General features: G+C 45.3%; 1 protein-coding gene across 4 annotated transcripts in view; it reads left to right on the plus strand.

Annotated features, from left to right (window-relative positions):
* uba6 (ubiquitin like modifier activating enzyme 6) overlaps nucleotides 1–18,568 on the plus strand; it is a 447,925-nt gene that overhangs the window by 289,213 nt on the left and 140,144 nt on the right. For all 4 annotated transcript variants that reach the window (XR_011889573.1, XM_072281896.1, XM_072281895.1 and 1 more), the window contains one exon: nucleotides 8,026–8,207. Coding sequence is in view for 3 of the 4 variants with exons in the window: in XM_072281896.1 (XP_072137997.1) it covers nucleotides 8,026–8,207 (182 nt within the window). In the remaining variant the exon portion in view is untranslated. The remainder of the gene's footprint in view (nucleotides 1–8,025; nucleotides 8,208–18,568) is intronic.

Here is an 18,568-nt window from a genome sequence, read left to right on the forward strand (position 1 = left end):
TTCCAGAAACTTCAGCCATTTCTATTCTGCCGTCATTCCCGACAGTGTCCTCCTCCAATCCACCTGGGCAAACTCCTTTTATGCCTCTGTAATTCCCTTTATTGCATTGTGATATTGATACATGTGACTTATGCTTCTCCCACTCAAAATGCAGTATGAATTCAATCATATTATGATCATGCCTCCTAAGGGTTCCTTTAGCTCCCTAATAAGATCTGGGTTTTACACCATGCCTAGTCTAATTTAGCCTTTCCCCGAGCATTTTCAAGCACAAGCTGCTTTAAAAAACCATCTTGTAGGCATTAAACAAATTCCCTCCCTTGCAAAGTGACACCAACCTGAATTTCCCAATCCCCTTGCATTCCCCCATTACAATTGTGACATTACCCTCCATCAAGTCACCTCATCCTCCTTCACTCCAAAGAGAGACACCCTAGCTAGCTTAGCTATCTTCATAGCATGTGACCTCTAATCTAGGCAGTAAATTTCCAATGCACTGTCTGTAAAACTTCCACATCCTTCAGAACAGAACACAATATTCTAAGAGTGTTCTGGGTTTTATGGAACTGAAACATTACCTTGCAGCTCTTGAATTCACTCTCCCAACCAATGAAGGCCAACAAACCACGTTGTTTCTTAATCCTTGCACGGCAAATTTTAGGGATCTGTGGACATGGACACAAAATCCTTATGTTCCTCAACACTGTAGATAATCATGCCATTAACCCTGTATTCTACCTTCAAATTACTAATGTTCATTTTAACTACATCCACTTCCCCACACAAAGCTTGCTGACTGTCCCTAATTAGACTCTGTTGATCCAAATACTCATGAATCCTATCTCTAAACAACCTCTCCAATCATTTCCATCACTGAAGTAAGACTTGTCTGCACTGGTGGTGTAATGGTATACCCACCCAGACTTTGGAACAAGAGGTCCTGGGTTCAAATCGAGCCAGCATGATTTCCATCCGTACTGAGTTGAGCATTGAGCTAGCAACTCAGCCTTGTAAAACAGACAAATTTTTTTTTAAATGGCAAGGTTGCTGCCTGTTGCGCCAAACAAGGCTCAGGGAGGAACTGAAGTAAGACTTACTGGTTTATATTTCCTTGGTTATCCTTCGCCTTTTTCTTGAACAAAGGAATAATATTTGCCACCCAGTCATCTGATAATACTCATGTAGCAAGTGAGGACATAAAGATCATTGCCAAGGGCGCTGTAATCTCTTCCCTCTCTTTCCATAGTGAGCTGGAGTATATCCTGTCTGACCCCAGGGATTTATCTATCCTAATGTTCTTCCAAGGTTCTAGTATATGCTCTTCATCAACGTCAACATAGAAACATAGAAAATAGGTGCAAGAGTAGGCCATTCGGCCCTTCGAGCCTGCACCACCATTCAGTATGATCATGGCTGATCATCCAACTCAGAACCTTGTACCTGCCTTCTCTCCATAACCCCTGATCCCTTTAGCCACAAGGGCCATATCTAACTCCCTCTTAAATATAGCCAGTGAACTGGCCTCAACTGTTTCCTGTGGCAGAGTATTCCACTGATTCACCACTCTCTGTGTGAAGAAGTTTTTCCTAATCTCGGTCCTAAAAGGCTTCCCCTTTATCCTCAAACTGTGACCCCTCGTTCTGGACTCCCCCAACATCGGGAACAATCTTCCTGCATCTAGCCTGTCCAATCCCTTTAGGATTTTATACGTTTCAATAAGATCCCCCCTCAATCTTCTAAATTCCAACGAGTATAAGCCTAGTCGATCCAGTCTTTCATCATATGAAAGTCCTGCCATCCCAGGAATCAGTCTGGTGAACCTTCTTTGTACTCTCTCTATGGCAAGAATGTCTTTCCTCAGATTAGGGGACCAAAACTGCACAGAATACACCAGGTGTGGTCTCACCAAGGCCTTGTACAACTGCAGTAGTACCTCCCTGCTCCTGTACTCGAATCCTCTTGCTATGAATGCCAGCAAACCATTTGCCTTTTTCACCACCTGATGTACCTGCATGATCAATCATATCAGGCTGTTTTTATGCTGTCCTCACCATTGTCAACACAAAATAATCTGCAGATGCTGGGGTCAAAGCAACACTCACAACACGCTGGAGGAACTCAGCAGTCAGGCAGCATCCGTGGAAAAGATCGGTCGACGTTTCGGGCTGGAACCCTTCGTTAGGACTGTAAAGGGAAGGGGCAGAGGCCCTATAAAGAAGGCAGGGGGAGGGTGGGAAGGAGAAGGCTGGTAGGTTCCAGGTGAAAAACCAGTAAGGGGAAAGATAAAGGGGTGGGGGAGAGGAGGCAGGGAGGTGATAGGCAGGAAAGGTGAAGAAAGAATAGGGGAAAACACAATCTCGAGAAGGAGGCGGAACCATGAGGGAGGTGGTAGGCAGCTGGGGGAGGGGGCAGAGTGACATAGGGATAGGGGAAGGGAGGGGGAGGGAATTACCGGAAGTTGGAGAATGTTCATACCAAGGGGCTGGAGACTACCTAGGCGGTACATGAGGCGTTGCTGCTCCAACCTGAGTTTAGCCTCATCATGGCAGTAGAGAAGGCCATGTATGGACATATCTGAATGGGAGTGGGAAGCAGAGTTGAAGTGAGTGGCTACTGGGAGATCCTGTCTGTTTTGGCGGACGGAGCAGAGGTGCTCGACGAAGCGGTCCCCCAATCTCACCGATGTAGAGGAGGCTGCACCGGGAGCACCGGATGCAATAGATGACCCCAACAGACTGACAAGTGAAGTGTTGCCTCACATGGAAGGACTGTTTGGGGCCCTGAGTGGTGGCAAGAGAGGAGGTGTAGGGACAGGTATAGCACTTGCGCTTACAGGGATAAGTGCCAGGTGGGAGATCCGTGGGGAGGGACGTGTGGATCAGGGAGTCGCGGAGGAACCGATCCCTGCGGAAAGCAGAGAGGGGTGGAGAGGGAAAGATGTGCTTAATGGTGGGGTCCTGTTGAATGTGGCGGAAGTTGCGGAGGATAATGTGCAGGATCTGGAGGCTGGTGGGGTAGTAGGTGAGGACAAGGGGAACTCTGTCCCTGTTGTGGTGGCTGGAGGATGGGGTGCGGGAAATGGAGGAGATGCGGGTGAGGGCATCATTGATGTCAGCAGAAGGGAAACCATGATCCTTAAAGAAAGAGGACATTTGAGATGTCCTAGAACGGAAAACCTCATCCTCGGAGCAGGTGTGGCGGAGACGGAGGAACTGGGAATAGGGAGTGGCATTTTTGCATGTGGCGGGGTGGGAGGAGGTATAGTTGAGGTAGTTATGAGAGTCACTGGGCTTGTAGAAGATGTCAGTGGACAGTCTGTCTCCAGAGATGGAGACCAAGAGATCAAGAAAGGGGAGAGAAGTGTCCGAGATAGAACAAGTGAATTTGAGGGCTGGGGGGAAGTGGTCTATTTCGGACACTTCTCTCTCCTTTCTCGATCTCTCGGTCTCCATCTCTGGAGACAGACTGTCCACTGACATCTTCTACAAGCCCACTGACTCTCATAACTACCTCAACTGTACTTCTTCCCACCCCGAGGAGGCAGGGAGGCGATAGGCAGGAAAGGTGAAGAAAGAATAGGGGAAAACACAATCTCGAGAAGGAGGCGGAACCATGAGGGAGGTGATAGGCAGCTGGGGGAGGGGGCAGAGTGACATAGGGATAGGGGAAGGGAGGTGCTTCGTCAAGTCCGCTCCGTCCGTCAAAACAGACAGGATCTCCCAGTAGCCACCCACTTCAACTCTGCTTCCCATTCCCATTCAGATATGTCCATCCATGGCCTCCTCTACAGCCATGATGAGGCTAAACTCAGGTTGGAGGAGCAACATCTCATATACCGTCTAGGTAGTCTCCAGCTCCTTGGTATGAACATAGAATTCTCCAACTTCCGGTAATTCCCTCCCCCTCCCTTCCCCTATCCCTATGTCACTCTGCCTCTCCCCCAGCTGCCTATCACCTCCCTCATGGTTCCACCTCCTTCTACTACCCATTGTGTTTTCCCCTATTCTTTCTTCACCTTTCCTGCCTATCACCTCCCTGCCTCCCCTCCCCCACCCCTTTATCTTTCCCCTTACTGGTTTTTCACCCGGAACCTACCGGCCTTCTCCTTCCCACCCTCCCCCAACCTTCTTTATAGGGCCTCTGCCCCTTCCCTCTACAGTCCTGACGAAGGGTTCTGGCCCGAAACATCGACTGATCTTTTCCACGGATGCTACTTGATTCACCATTGTCAAGGTCCCTCTCACTGGTGAATGCTGAAGCAAAGTATTTATTAAGGACCTCCTCTGACTCTAGAAATGTGTTTCCTCGAGCATCCTCATTCTGGCCTTCCATGTGAGTCCTTCCATCTGGAACAGGCCTCATCCTGTTCTTCATGTACGTGTAGTAGGCCTTGGAGTTTTCCTTAATCCCTCTCACCAAGGCATTCTCATGCCTTGTTTTAGCTCTCCAAAGTCCATTTTTCAGCTCCTTCCTGGCCACTTTGTAACTCTCTAGCACTCTATCTAATCCTTGTTCCCTAAACTTTAAATAAGCTTCATTGTTGCTCTTGAATGGTTGTCCCACGTCCCTTCTCAAATGTGCTTCCTTTACCTTACCATCTTTTCCCTGCTTCAATGGTACAAACCTGTCCAGAACCCCAATGTGAATGTTCCCTAAACAACCTCCACATTACTGTTGTGCATTTCCCCAAGTACATCTGTTCCCAATTATGCTCCCCGTTCCTGCCTAGAAGTGTTATAATCCCACTCCCAATTAAATACTTCCCTATACTGTTTGGTCTTTTCTCTCTCCGAGGCTATAGTAATTGTGGTCACTATCTCAAATGCTCAAACACTAGCAAATTTCATTGCCTAGTACCAGATCTATTTAGTCAGGATTCCTTCCTGGACACACCTAACATATTCCACCCCAACTGCTCCATGCTGTACCCTATCGCTACTGTTCCCATTCCCCTAATGGATTAGTTTAAACCCTTCCCCAAGCTCCAGCAAACTGATCAATGTGATCGTTTTGTACAGATACCTTCCCCAGAAGAGATCTCAGTGATCTAGAAATTTGAAATCCTACATCCTACACCAATTCCTCAGCCACACATTCATCTGCCAGATTATCCTATTGCTACCCTCATGCTGGCACGTGGCACTGGTAACAATCCAGAGATTACAACCCTTAAAGTTCGGCATTTCAGCTTCTTACCTAGCACCCTATGTCACTTTTCAGGACCGAATCCCTTTTCCTAGCCTTGTTGTTGGAATCAGTACATACCATGACTCGTGACTGCTCACCCTCTACCTTAAGAATACCGTGGACACAATCTGAGTCGTACCTGACCCGAGCACCTAGGGGCAACATACTATCCGGGAATCTCTGTCACATGAACAATATCTCCTGTCTGTTCCGCTAACTGTTGAATCCTCCATCACCACTGCTCTCTGTTACCCTTCCCTGCACTCCTTTCCCCCATCCCCTCTGAGCTACAGAGCCAGAGTTCCTGCAGTTTTCATATGCTAGGTCTGATCGTCACTGAAGTGTGACATGGGCAGCAATCCAGAGATTACTACCCTTGAAGTCCTGTTTTTCAGCTGCTTACCTAGCTCCCCAGATTTCCTCTTCAGGACTTCATCCATATCCTTACTTATGTTATTTGTATAACACAATTTCTGGCTGGCTGCCATCTCCCTTTAAAATAGAGTGAACTCAATCTGAGACCATAAGACAAAGGATCAGAAGTTGGCCGTTCGGCCCATTGAGTCTTCTCCGCCATTTTATCATGAGCTGATCCATTCTCCCATTTAGTCCCACTCCCCCACCTTCTCACCATAACCTTTGATGCCCTGGCTACTCAGATACCTGTCAATCTCTGCCTTAAATACACCCAATGACTTGACCTCCACTGCCACCCGTGGCAACAAATTCCATAGGTTCACCACCCTCTGGCTAAAGAAATTTCTTCGCATCTCTGTCCTGATTGGGCGCCCTTCAATCCTTAAGTCATGCTTTCTCATACTAGACTCCCCCACCATGGGAAACAACTTTGCCACATCCACTCTGTCCATGCCTTTCAACATTCAAAATGCTTCTATGAGGTCTCCCCTCATTCTTCTAAACTCCAAGGAGTACAGTCCAAGAGCGGTCAAACGTTCGTCATATGTTAACCCTCTCATTCCCAGAATCATTCTAGTGAATCTGTGAACCCTCTCCAACGTCGGCACATCCTTTCTTAAATAAGGAGCCCAAAACTGCCCACAGTACTCCAAGTGAGGTCTTAACAGTGCCTTATTGAGCCTCAACATCACATCCCTGCTCTACTCATCACATACTCTACTCCTCTAGAAATGAATGCCAACATTGCATTCACCTTCTTCACCACCGACTCAACCTGGAGGTTAACCTTAAGGGTATCCTGCACAAGGACTCCCAAGTCCCGTTGCATCTCAGAACTTTGAATTTTCTCCCCATTTAAATACTTCTACCAAAGTGCATAACCATACACTTTCCAACATTGTATTTCATTTGCTACTTCTTTGCCCATTCTCCCAATCTATCTAAGTCTCTCTGCAGACTCTCTGTTTCCTCAGCACTACTGGCCCCTCCACCTATCTTTGTATCATCAGCAAACTTAGCCACAAAGCCATCTATTCCATAATCCAAATCATTGATGTGCAATGTAAAAAAAAGCGGCCCCAACACAGACCCCTGTGGAACACCACTGGTAACCGGCAGCCAACCAGAATAGGATCCCTTTACTCCCACTCTCTGTTTCCTGCCAATCAGCCAACGCCCTATCCACGTATGTAACTTTCCCGTAATTCCATGGGCTCTTATCTTGTTGAGTAGCCTCGTGTTGCACCGCCTCAAAGGCCTTCTGAAAATCCAAGTATACAACATCCACTGCATCTCTTTTGTGTAACGTACTTGTAATTTCCTCAAAAAATTGTAATAGGTTTGTCAGGCAGGATTTTCCTTTGAGAAATCCATGCTGAGTTCTGCCTATCTTATCATATGCCTCCAGATACTCCATAACCTCATCCTTGACAATGGACTCCAACAACTTCCCAACCACTGATGTGAAGCTAACAGGTCTATAATTTCCTTTTTCCCTCCTTGCCCCCTGGCACCCTAACAATGGCACCTGGGATGCAATATACCATACGTGTGCCTTTTTCACATCCACAGAATCTCCTGTTTGTGCCTATACCCATTGAATCCTCTATAACCCCTTCTTCTCTTCCCGTCTTCCCGCCCCTTCCTTTCTGAGCCCAGCGCCAGAGACCTGGTTGCTTTGGCTTCCCCAGTAGGTCATCCCTCCAACGGTATGCCCCACATCTCACATGAAGAACACACCACTGACCCCGGACCCATTCTCATTCTGGGTTGATAGACTGAGACAAAAAGAAACTTACATAGAGCCTCTTCTTGCCCAAGCCCATCAAGACCTCAGACAGTATTTATTTCTCGGTCAGCATGTCATAAAGAAAAAATTAATGACCTAAGTACTCTTCTTCAAGGGATTGTTTTAGACAAGATTTCCTTTAGTTTGAAAGTATCATTTGTACATGGCTGCTATATTTTATTCCCCTGTCTAACAGTATTCTGCCTTCTCTTGTGCCAAATGACTTGAGAGCTATAGCAAAATTTGAACTTTATGGGATCAGGAGATTAACTATTAAGATGTTTTTTCCTTGCGACTGCCTAAAGCACACTAGTAAGAGTGTAGACAGCATCAGTGAAATTAATCAATCTTTTCAAGGTAGAACTGCTGCCACTTTCTGACTTTAATAAACTATACAAATTAGTGGGGTGCCTGCCCATAGTATTTAGGGAAAGGGTTATTGCTCCAATCCTGAAAATTCTGGCAAATGGAATGTGAAAGCGAACTGTTGGTATTCTGTTTTGCTGTGCTTATGGCTGAGTCCTGTCCAAGAACTGGAACCAGATGGTAAACACTTGTTGCTGATCTATCTCTGGTCTGTGTATTCCGTACTTTCCTCAGCATTAATCAATGTTTTCTGTTTCCATTCTCAGAAACCAAAGAGTTACACAGCTGCATCAGCCACCTTGACCATAAATCCCCAGATGAAAATAGATGCTCACCTCAACAAAGTGTGTCCATCTACTGAAAACATTTACTGTGACAATTTTTATACCCAAATAGATGTTGTGGTCACTGCTCTAGATAATGTAGAAGCAAGAAGATACGTTGACAGGTAATGTAGAAGCAAACATGCTGTCTGTTGAGGAGATATGTGGGTTACCCTGAGAATTTATTTATTGTTTATTTGTTTATTGACTTACAGTGCAGAGTAGGCCCTTCTGGCCTTTCAAGCTGCACCTCCGACCATTCCCCTAATTTAATCCTAACCTCAACATAGGACAATTTACAATAACCAATTAGCCTACCACCTGGCACATCTTTGAAATATGGGAGGCGACCAGAGCACCCGGAGGAAACCCATGCCCTCACAGGGAGTATGTCCAAACTCCTTACAGATAACAGCGGGAATTGAACCCGGGGCACTGGTACTGTAAAGCGTTGTGTTTGCCACTACATCTGATTTGATACTCATTTAATACACATCTGTCATTGGTTTACTGAGGGTTAAGTAGTATTGAATTAAACACACATTCAGATACAATGCCCTTAGTTTCAAAGTAAATATGCAAAAGATAAGTCTGGTCCAGGGGTTGAGATTCTAAATTGGAGAAAGGCAAATTTTGATGGCATCAGAAAAGATTTGGCAGGTGTGGATTGGGACAGGCTGTTTTCTGTCATAGGTGTACTTGGTAAGTGGGATTCTATCAAAAGCGAAATTTTGAATATAAAGCTTGTATGTGCCTGTCATAATAAAAGTTAAAGATAACAAGTGTAGGGAACCTTGGTTTTCAAGCGATATTGAGGTTCTGGTTAAGAAGAAAAAAGGAGGTGCAAGTATAGGCAGATGTGAACAAATGAGGTTCTTATGGAGTGTAAGAAATGCAAGAGAACACTTCAGAAAGAAATCAGGAGGGCTAAAAGAAGGCATGAGGTTGTCCTAGCAGACAAAGTGAAGGAGAATCCTAAGGGATTCTACAGATGTGGTAGGAGAAAGTTGGTCCTCTGGAAGATCTGAATGGTAATCCTCGTGTGGAGCCGAAAGAGACAGGGGACATCTTAAATCCATTTTCATCTGTATTTACTCAGGACACGGGCACAGAGTCTATAGAAGAGGGGCAAAGTGACATCTACTTCAAGGACCATATACAGATTACAGGAGAGGAGGTGTTTGCTGTCCTGAGGCAAATCAGGGTTGATAAATCCCCAGAGCTTGACAAGGTGTTCTCTCAGTCCCTATGAGAGGCAAGTACAAAAATTGCCAGGTCCTTAGTAGGGATATTTAAATCATCCTTAGCAACAGGAGAGATACCAGAGGATTGGAGGATAGCCAGTGTTATTCCTCTGTTTAACATGAACAGCATAATCATTAACCAGGAAATTATAGGCCAGTAAGCCTGACATCAGTAGTGGGAAATTATTGGAAGACATTCGAAGAGATTAGGTATATAGTAATTTGGATAGACATGGTCTGATTAAGGACAGTCAGCATGGCTTTGTGCATAGTAGGTCTAACCAATCATAGAGTTTTTTTGAGGAAGTTGCCAGTAAAGTGGATGAAGGCAAGGCAGTGAATGTTGTCTCCATGGACTTTAGTAAGGCATTTGGCAAGGTCCTGTATGAGAGAGGTGTCAAGAAGGTTTGGTCGCTAGGCATTCAAGCTGAGTTAGTAAATTGGATTAGACATTGGCTTTTGGAGAAGCCAGAGAGTGGTAGCAAATGGATGCCTCTTACTGGAGGCCTGTGACTAGTGGAGTGCCACAGGGATGGGTGCTGTGTCTATTGCTGTATGTCATCTCTATCAGTGATCTAGATCAGTGGTCCCCAAATACCGGGCCGCGAGCATGTGCTACCAGGCTGTGAGGAAACAATATGATTTGGCGATATGAGTAAGCTGCACCTTTCCTCATTCCCTGTCAAGCACTGTTGAACTTGAACACCCCCCCCCCCCCCCACCGGTTGGCCGGTCCACAAGAATAACGTCAATGTTAAACCGGTCCGTGGTGCGCAAAAGCGCAAAAGGTTGGGGACCCCTGATCTAGATGATAATGTGGTTAACTGGATCAGCAAATTTCCAGATGACACCAAGACTCGGGGTGTAGTTGACAGTGAGGAAGACTATCATGATCTGCAGAGGGAGAGGGATCTGCATCAGCTAGAAAAACGGCAGATGGAATTTAATGCAGACAAGTGCAAGATGTTGCACTTAGGTAAGACCAAGCAGTGTAGGTCCTACACAGTGAACTGTAGGGCATTGAGGAGTGCAATAGAGCAAGGGTATTGGGAATTAATTGAATAGAAAGTGATATTAAAATTAATTAATTGAAAGTGATATTACAAGTAAACAGGATCCTAAAGAAAGCTTTTGGAAAAGTGGCCTTCGTAAGTGAAAGTATTGGGTATTGGAGGTAGGATGTTATGTTAAAGTTGTATAAGATGTTGGTGGCTCCTAATGTAGAGTATTATGTGCAGCTTTGGTCAACTTCCTACAGGAAAGATGTGAAAAAGGTTGAAAGAGTACAGAGAAAATTTACAAGGATGTTGCCGGGTTGGAAGGACCTGAGTTATAAGGAAAGACTGAATAGGTTAGAACTTTATTCCCTAGAATGTAGAAGATTAAGGGGAGATACAAAATTATGAGAGGTATAGATAGGGTAAATGCAAACAGGCTTTTTCCACTGAGGTTGGATGGGACTACAACCAGAGGTCACAAATTAAGGGTGTAAGGTGAAAAGTTTAAGGGGAACACAAGGGCAAAAATTCTTCACTCTGAGCATTGTGAGAGTGTGGAACAAGCTGCCAGCGCGAGTGGTTCATGTAAGCTGGATTTCACTGTTTGAGTGAAGTTTGGATCGGAGGTGTTTGGAGAACTATGGTTTTCCAGTGCAGTTCAATGGGAGGAGACAGTTTAAATGGTTTAGATGGACTAGATGGGCTGAAGGCACTGTTTCTGTGCTGTACTTTTCTATTACTCTTTTATCTTCAATAATTGGAAAGGAGTGGAATTTTCACATTGACAAACCTTACAGAGAGGTTACTCTACAATTCTGTCCATCTTTATTTTTATCAAAGAGAAAATCAGTGCCGCCAAAAAAATATTGAAGATAGCAAGGAAGGCTGTAGGACTATTAAGACATAAAAGCAGAATTATGACACTCAGCCAATCAAGTTCTCGGCACCATTCCATGATGGCTGATTTATTATCACACTCTCAACCCCAATCTTTTCCCTTCTCCCATTAACCTTTGTCACCCTGATTAATCAAGAACCTATCACTCTCCACCTTAAGTATACAAGTGATTTGGCCTGCACAGATGTATGTGGCAATGAGGTATATGGCTGTTCTAAATGAATGTCCTTTTATTCTGGGGCTGTGCCCTCTGGCCCTAAACTCCCTCACTATAAGAAACATCCTCTTCTCATCCACTCTATCTCAGCCTTTCAGTATTCGATAGGTTTCAATGAAATCCCCTCTCATTCTTTTAAATTCTAGTACAGGCCCAGAGCCATCAAATGCTTCTCTATATGTTAACCCTTTCATTCCAGGGAATCTTGCTCGTGACACCCCTCTAAACCTCTCCATAGCCTGCACATCTTTTGTTAGTTAAGGGGCCCAAAACTACTCACAATACTCCAAGTGCGGTCTGACCAATGCCTTATAAAGCCTCAGCATTACATCCTTGCTTTTATATTCTAGTCCTCTTGAAATGAATGCTAACATTGCAGTTGTCTTCCTTACCACCAACTCAGCCTGCAAGTTAACATTTGGGAGTCTGCATGTAGGGATTTTTAAAAAATTTTCTCCCCATTTAGAAAGCTATCAATTCCTTCATCCAGATCTTTGACATATATCATGAAAAGAAGTGGTCCCAATACTGACCCCTGCAAAAACATAGAACATAGAATAGTACAGCACATTACAGGCCCTTCGGCCCACAATGTTGTGCCGACCCTCAAACCCTGCCTCCCATATAACCCCCCACCTTAAATTCCTCCATATACCTGTCTAGTAGTCTCTTAAACCTCACGAGTGTATCTGCATCCACCACTGACTCAGGCAGTGCATTCTACGAACCAACCACTCTCTGAGTAAAAAACTTTCCTCTAATATCCCCCTTGAACTTCCCACCCCTTACTTTAAAGCCATGTCCTCTTGTATTGAGCAGTGGTGCCCTGGGGCAGAGACACTGGCTATCCACTCTATCTATTCCTTTTATTATCTTGTACACCTCTATCATGTCTCCTCTCATCCTCCTTCTCTGCAAAGAGTAAAGCCCTAGCTCCCTTAATCTCTGGTCATAATGCATACTGTCTAAACCAGGCAGCATCCTGGTAAATCTCCTCCGTACCCTTTCCAATGCTTCCACATCCTTCCTATAGTGAGGCAACCAGAACTGGACAGAGTATTCCAAATGTGGCCTAACCAGAGTTTTATAGAGTTGCATCATTACTTCGCGATTCTTAAACTCTATCCCTCGACTTACGAAAGCTAACACCCCATAAGCTTTCTTAACTACCCTATCTACCTGTGAGACAACTTTCAGGGATCTGTGGACATGTACCCCCAGATCCCTCTGCTCCTCCACACCACCAAGTATCCTGCCATTTACTTTGTACTCTGCCTTGGAGTTTGTCCTTCCAAAGTGTACCACCTCACACTTCGCCGGGTTGAACTCCATCTGCCACTTCTCAGCCCACTTCTGCATCCTATCAATGTCTCTCTGCAATCTATGACAATCCTCTACAACATCACCAACCTTTGTGTTGTCTGCAAACTTGTCAACCCACCCCTCTCCCCCCACATCCAGGTCGTTAATAAAAATCACAAAAAGTAGAGGTCCCAGAACAAATCCTTGTGGGTCACCACTAGTCACAATCCTCCAATATGAATGTACTCCCTCCACCACCACCCTCTGCCTTCTGCAGGCAAGCCAATTCTGAATCCACCTGGCCAAACATCCCTGGATCCCATGCCTTCTGACTTTCTGAATAAGCCTACCGTGTGGAACCTTGTCAAATGCCTTACTAAAATCCATATAGATCACATCCACTGCACTACCCTCATCTACATGCCTGGTCACCTCCTCAAAGAACTCTTATCAGGCTTGTTAGACACGACCTGCCCTTCATAAAGCCATGCTGACTGTCCCTGATCAGACCATGATTCTCTAAGTGCCCAGAGATCCTATATCTAAGAACCTTTTCCAACAGCTTTCCCACCACAGACGTAAGGCTCACTGGTCTATAATTACCCGGACTATCCCTACTACCTTTTTTGAACAAGGGGACAACATTCGCCTCCCTCCAATCCTCCGGTACCATTCCCGTGGACAACGAGGACATAAAGATCCTAGCCAGAGGCTCAGCAATCTCTTCCCTTGCCTCGAGGAGCAGCCTGGCGAATATTCCTTCAGGCCCCGGGGACTTATCCGTCCTAATCTATTTTAACAACTCCGACACCTCCTCTCCCTTAATATCAACATGCTCCAGAACATCAACCTCACTCATATTGTCCTCACCGTCATCAAGTTCCCTCTCATTGGTGAATACTGAAGAGAAGTATTCATTGAGGACCTTGCTCACTTCCACAGCCTCCAGGCACATCTTCCCACCTTTCTCTCTAATCGGTCCTACCTTCACTCCTGTCATCCTTTAGTTCTTCACATAATTGAAGAATGCCTTGGGGTTTTCCTTTACCCTACTCGCCAAGGCTTTCTTATGCCCCCTTCTTGCTCTTCTCGGCCCCTTTTTAAGCTCCTTTCTTGCTTCCCTATATTCCTCAATAGACCCATCTGATTCTTGCTTCCTAAACCTCATGTATGCTGCCTTCTTCCACCTGACTAGATTTTCTACGTCACTTGTCACCGATGGTTCCTTCACCCTACCATTCTTTATCTTCCTCACCGGGACAAATTTATCCCTAACATCTTGCAAGAGATCTCTAAACATCGACCACATGTTCATAGTACATTTCCCTGCAAAAACATCATCCCAATTCACACCTGCAAGTTCTAGCCTTATAGCCTCATAATTTGCCCTTCCTCAATTAAAAATTTTCCTGTCCTCTCTGATTCTGCCCTTTTCCATGATAATGCTAAAGGCCAGGGAGCGGTGGTCACTGTCCCCCAGATGCTCACCCACTGAGAGATCTGTGACCTGACCCGGTTCATTACCTAGTACTAGATCTAGTATGGCGTTCCCCCTAGTTGGCCTGTCCACATACTATGACAGAAATCCGTCCTGGGCACGCTTAACAAACTCTGCCCCATCTAAACCCTTGGAACTAATCAAGTGCCAATCAATATTAGGGAAGTTAAAGTCACCCATGATAACAACCCTGTTATTTTTGCACCTTCCCAAAATCTGCCTCCCAATCTGCTCCTCTGTATCTCTGCTGCTACCTATAGAATCCCCCAATAGAGTAACTGCTCCCTTCCTTTTCCTGACTTCCACCGATACTGACTCAAAAGAGGATCCTGCTACATTACCCCCCCCTTTCTGTAGCTGTAATAGTATCCCTGACCAGTAATGCCACCCCTCCTCCTCTTCCCTCCCCCCATCCCTTTTAAAGCACTGAAATCCAGGAATATTGAGAATCCATTCCTGCCCTGGTGCCAGCCAAGTCTCTGTAATGGCCACTACATCATAATTCCATGGATGTTTCCAAGCTCTCAGTTCATCACCTTTGTTCCTGGTGCTTCTTGCATTGAGGTACACACACTTCAGCCCATCTGCCTTACTGCCTTTACACCATTTATTCTGCTTCTCTTTCCTCAAAGCCTTTCTGTATGTTAGATCTGGCTTTACTCCATGCATTTCTTTCACTGTTCTATCGCTCCACTAGTCACCGGCAGCCAACCAGAAAAGGCTCCTTTTATCCCCTCTATTTGCCTCTTACCAGTCAGCAAATCTTCTGTGAATGCTTTTATCTTTTTTGTATTACCATGGATTCTCACTTTGTTTAGCAGCCTCAGTGCGGCACTTTATTGCAAGCCTTCTGAAAATCCAAATAAGCAACATCCACTGACTCTCTTATGTCTATCCTGCTTCTTATTTCTTCAACAAATTCTAACAGGTAATTCTTGTCAGGCAATATTTCCCCTTCAGGAAATCATGCTGGCTTTGACGTATTTTATCATGTGTCCCCAAGTACCTGAAACTGCATCATAGATAAATAGATAGATACTTTATTGATCCTGAAGGAAATTACAGTGTCCCAGTAGCATTACAAGCCCACAGATATACAAGTATTAGAAGAGAAGTAATAAAGAATAAAAATAAGTTATCACATACAGTCTAACTGGAGGGGGTCATCTCTTCCCCAGCTATAGGTTGACTCATTATAGAGCCTAATGGCCGAGGGTAAGAATGACCTCACATAGCACTGTTTGGAGCAGCACAGTTGTCTTAGTCTACTACGAAAAGTGCTCCTCTGTTCAGCCAAGGAGGCATGCGGAGGCTGACAAGCATTGTCCAGAATTGCCAGGATTTTCCGTAGGGTCCTTTGTTCTGCCACAACCTCCAATGTGTCCAGTTTGACTCCTATAGCAGAGCCAGCCTTTCTAATCAGTTTATTGAGCCTGCTGGCATCACTCACCATTGCCCCAGCACACCACTGCATAGAAGATTGTACCGGCGACAACAGACTGGTAGAACATGTGAAGGAGAGGCCTGCATACTCCAAAGTACCTCAGTCTCCTCAGGAAGTAGAGGCGACTCTGATCCTTACACACAGTCTCTGTGTTGGTGCTCCACTCAAGTCTCTCATCCAGACGCACTCCCAAGTACTTGTAGGTTCTCACTGCATCCACGTCCTCACTATCAGTAGTAACAGGGAGCAATGCAGGCTTAGTCTTCCGAAAGTCCATCACCATTTCTTTTGTCTTACTTGAGTTGCAGATGATTCAGCTTGCACCATTTGACAAAGTCCTCCACTATGGCCCTGTATTCATCCTCCCATCCTCCCTTTATACATCCATCTATTGATGAGTCATCAGAGAATTTCTGTGGATGACATGACTCAGTGTTGTATCTAAAGTCCGAGGTATACAGGGTAAACAGGAAGGGAGCCAATACTGTCCCCTATGGAGCCCCAGTGCTGCTTATAGCCATGTCTGACACAGCTCTGAAGCAGCACACACAGCGTTGACTCCGGCGTGCTCCTGATAAGCAAACTGCAGGGGTCAAGGGCTGATCTGACCAGGGGTTGGAGATGAGCCAGGACCAGCCTCTCTAGGGTCTTCATGATGTATGAGGTCAGGGCCACTGGACAGTAGTTATTCAAGACTTTCATTTGGCCCTTCTTGGGTACTGGAATCACACATGAAGTTTTCCACACGGTCAGGACCCTTTCCAGGCTGAGATTCAGATTAAAAATGCTCTGGAGAACTGCACACAACTGCTCAGCGCACTCCTTCATGACCTTGGGGTTCACACCATCGGTCCCAATGCTTTGCCGTGTCTGAGTTTACCCAAAGCCCTTCCCACCTGCTCAGTAGTGAAGGTGATTTGAAGATGAAGGTAGATTTGATAGAGGTACGTAAAATTATGAGTGGTATAGACAAGGTAAATGCAATCAGGCTTTTTCCACTGAGACTGGAACTAGAAGTCATGGGTTAGCGGGTGAAAGTTGAAATATTCAATGGGGACATGAGGGGGAACTTCTTCACTTGGGAGGGAGGTGAGAGTATGGAAGGAGCTGCCAGAAGTACTCGATACAGAGAACATTTAAGTGAAATTTAAATAAGTGCATGGATTGGCAGGGTGGATGGTTCTGGAGGACGATGATCCAGATCCAGCTCACTGGGATTAGGGAGAATAATAGTTTGGCATGAACTAGATGGGCTAGAAGCCTGTTTCTGTGGTGCTTCATGACTCTTATCTCATAGGCATTCCTTCCCTTGGGATTCAGCAGCAACCTGATTTTCCGAATCTACCTGCATATTAAAATTCCCCCATGACCATTGCCCTTTTTACATACTTTTTCTACTTCCTGTTGTAATTTGGACCCCACTTCCTTGGGAGATTTTTCAGAGGCCTGTATATGACTCCCACTGTAGTCTTTTTACCTTTTACCTTTGCAGTTATGAGTGTTATAAATAGGGTTAATGCAAGCAGACGTTTTCCATTGAGACCTGAACTAGAGCTTGTGGGTTAAGGGTGAAAGGTGAAATGTTTAAGGGGAACATGAGGGAGAATGTCTTCGCTCAGCTGCCAGTGGAAGTGATGGATACAGTTTCAATTGCAACGTCTAAGAGAAGTTTGGATAGGTTCATGGCTGGGACCAGCTATGATCCATGAGACATAGGCCATTCAGTCCATTGAGCCTGCTCCACCATTCCATCATGGCTGATCCCGGATCCCACTCAACCCCATAGACCTGCCTTCTCGCCGTATCCATTGATGCCCTGACCGATTAGGAAACTATCAACTTCCACCTGAAATATACCCATGGACTTGGCCTTCACCGCAATCTGTGGCAGAGTATTCCACAGATTCACTACTCTCTGGCTTAAAAAAAGTTCTCCTTAAAACTGTCCTAAAAGTTCACCCCTCAATTTTGAAGCTGTGTCTTCTCATCCTGGATACCCCCACCAAAGGAATTATCCTCTCCACATCCACCCTATCTAATCCTTTCAGCATTCGCTAGTTTTCAATGAGATCCCCACGCATTCTTCTAAGTTCCAGTGAGTACAGGCCCAAAGCTGCCAGATGCTCCTCATGTGTTAACCTCTTCATTCCCAGAATCATCCTCGTGTAACTCCTCTGGACTCTCTCCAATGACAACATATCCTTTCTGAGATATGGGGTCCGAAACTGTTGACAGTACTTCAAGTGCGGCCCAACTAGTGTCTTATTAAGGCTCAACATTATCTCCTTGCTTTTATATTCTGTTCCCCTTGAAATAAATGCCAACATTGCATTTGCCGCCTTTACCACAGACACAACCTGTAAATTAACCTCCTGGGAGTCTTGCACAAGGAATCCTAAGTCCCTCTGCACTGCTGATGTTTGAACCTTCTTTCCATTTAGATAATAGTCTGCACTATTGTTCCTTTTACCAAAATACATTATCATAACACTTTTTCCCAACACTTTTTTGCCTATTCTTCCATTTGTCTAAGTCCTGCTGCAAACGCATTGCTTTCTCAGCACTACCTGCCCCCCCACCTATTGTGGTATCATCTGCAAACTTTGCTACAAAGCCGTCAGTTCCATTATCCAAATAATTGACAAACCCAGTGTGAAAAGTAGCTGTCCCAATACTGACCCCTGAGGAACACCATTAGTCACTGGCAGCTACCACCTTCCTGTAACCCATGCCAGTACCTTTCCTGTAATGGTGAAGGTCCGTGGGGCTATAGAGAATAATAGATCAGCATCGAATAGATGGGGTGAAAGGCCTGTTTCTGTTCTGTACTACTGTGCAGTAGTGGAGTAGTACTAGTAGTACAAGTAGAAGGCCTTCTACAAATT

Source organism: Mobula birostris, chromosome 17 (assembly GCF_030028105.1).
Source record: "Mobula birostris isolate sMobBir1 chromosome 17, sMobBir1.hap1, whole genome shotgun sequence".
Classification (NCBI taxonomy): Eukaryota; Metazoa; Chordata; class Chondrichthyes; order Myliobatiformes; family Myliobatidae; genus Mobula; species Mobula birostris.